The sequence below is a fragment of the Mandrillus leucophaeus genome, unplaced genomic scaffold, assembly GCF_000951045.1.
Source record: "Mandrillus leucophaeus isolate KB7577 unplaced genomic scaffold, Mleu.le_1.0 Scaffold7, whole genome shotgun sequence".
In the NCBI taxonomy this organism is placed as follows: Eukaryota; Metazoa; Chordata; class Mammalia; order Primates; family Cercopithecidae; genus Mandrillus; species Mandrillus leucophaeus.
Window position 1 is genome coordinate 2288188 of NW_012107585.1, and position 1552 is coordinate 2289739.

A 1552-nucleotide genomic window follows, 5' to 3' on the forward strand; every position below is an offset into this window, starting at 1 on the left:
AAAAAAAAAAAAAAAAAAAAGTGTTGTGGCTTAGTTGATACATTTTCCAGCCATCCTGCTATAATGCCATTTAGCACAGCCTTATGCATTTAGGAGCCTATATGTTTCTGACCATGTTGAAGAGTATTTGTCTCTGTTATGTGGTAGTCTGAGGCCCTAAGAGATGACAAGACAGAAAGGATGCCTCTTGTCTGAATTCTAAAGAACTCTAAGCAACAAGACAGAACACTCCCCTACCTCTGCCACCGTCTGTTCATCTCTTCATTAAATGGTCCCCACCCAAGATCCACACTGGAGAGGAGGGCACGCAGGATGGAAGTTAGACCATGTTCATGGACACAATCCCCCCAAAGGTGGTGTCTGGCAGTGAGGTCTCTTGACCCTCTGCACCAAGGCTCTGAAAGGTTTGAGCTCCCATATGAGGTTTGACCCTGGTGGTGCGGGCCCTGGTGTTACCTGGAAGCTATAGAGAACCGCGATATTGATCTCCACCAGCGCCTGGTCCTTCCACAGTGAGGACGTCTTCCTCATGTCTAAGTTCATCTTCTTGGCCACTTCCTGAAAGAGGAAGGAAACACAGATTTACAGGCTGCAGTATCTCTGGATTTCAGATTGAAGAGGGACAGGGCTAGTGGCATGAAAGAATTTCTTTTCTTTTCTTATAAATGGAATCTCACTTTATCGCCCAGGCTGGAGTGCAGTGGTGCGATCTCGGCTCACTGCAACCCCCACCTCCCGGGTTCAAGCGATTCTCCTGCCTCAGCCTCCTGAGCAGCTGGGATTACAGGCATCTGCCACTATGCCTGGCTAAGTTTTTGTATTTTTAGTAGAGATGGAGTTTCACCATGTTGGCCAGGTTGGTCTCAAACTCCTGGCCTCAAGTAATCCACCTGCCTTGGCCTCCCAAAGTGCTGGGATTACAGGTATGAGCCACCTTGCCTGGCCAAGAATTTCTTAATTAATTAATCAATGAATTCATAGACTAATGAACTCAATCATTCAAAAATTTTTTATTGATCTGTTGGACTAGGTATGAAATAAAAATGTAAAAATATTTAAAAAGTTACAATTTTTATTGAGAACCTACCAGCAGCAGGAAACTAGAGACTTGGTTGGCCCTTTAATTATTAAGTTTGTATTCTAATGGGGGAGAGAGACACTTAATATAGTGGTAGGTGCTAATTCCTAGGAAGAAAATAAAGAAATGGGATGAAGAGGGATATAGGGGCTGGGCTAATTCAGTCAGGGTAGTCAGGGAAGGCCCACTGTGGAGACAGCATGCAAGGCGAGGCCTAAGTGATGAGAAGCAGTCAGATATCTGCAGATCTGGGGAGGGAGTGCTCTAGGCAGAGGGGGCAGCAACAGCAAAGGCCCTGGGGTGGGATGAGGCTTGGGCTATCTTAGATACAGAAAGGCCAGAGGGTGCTTGGAGGGTGGTACGTAAGGGGTAATTGGTGGGAGTGAGACAGGACTAGCTGGTGTAAGATCTTGAAAGACAGGCCAAGGAGTCAGGATGTTATTCCAGATGTGATAGGCACAGGGGGCAGGATCT

The 1552-nt window shown here is 46.3% G+C and overlaps 1 protein-coding gene across 1 annotated transcript in view; it reads right to left on the reverse strand.

Annotated features, from left to right (window-relative positions):
- The window catches only part of NOS1 (nitric oxide synthase 1 (neuronal)), a 143462-nt gene that overhangs the window by 60076 nt on the left and 81834 nt on the right, over nt 1-1552 (reverse strand). Inside the window, exon 10 of the mRNA XM_011964544.1 lies at nt 457-558. Within this exon, the coding sequence (XP_011819934.1) occupies nt 457-558 (102 nt within the window). The remainder of the gene's footprint in view (nt 1-456; nt 559-1552) is intronic.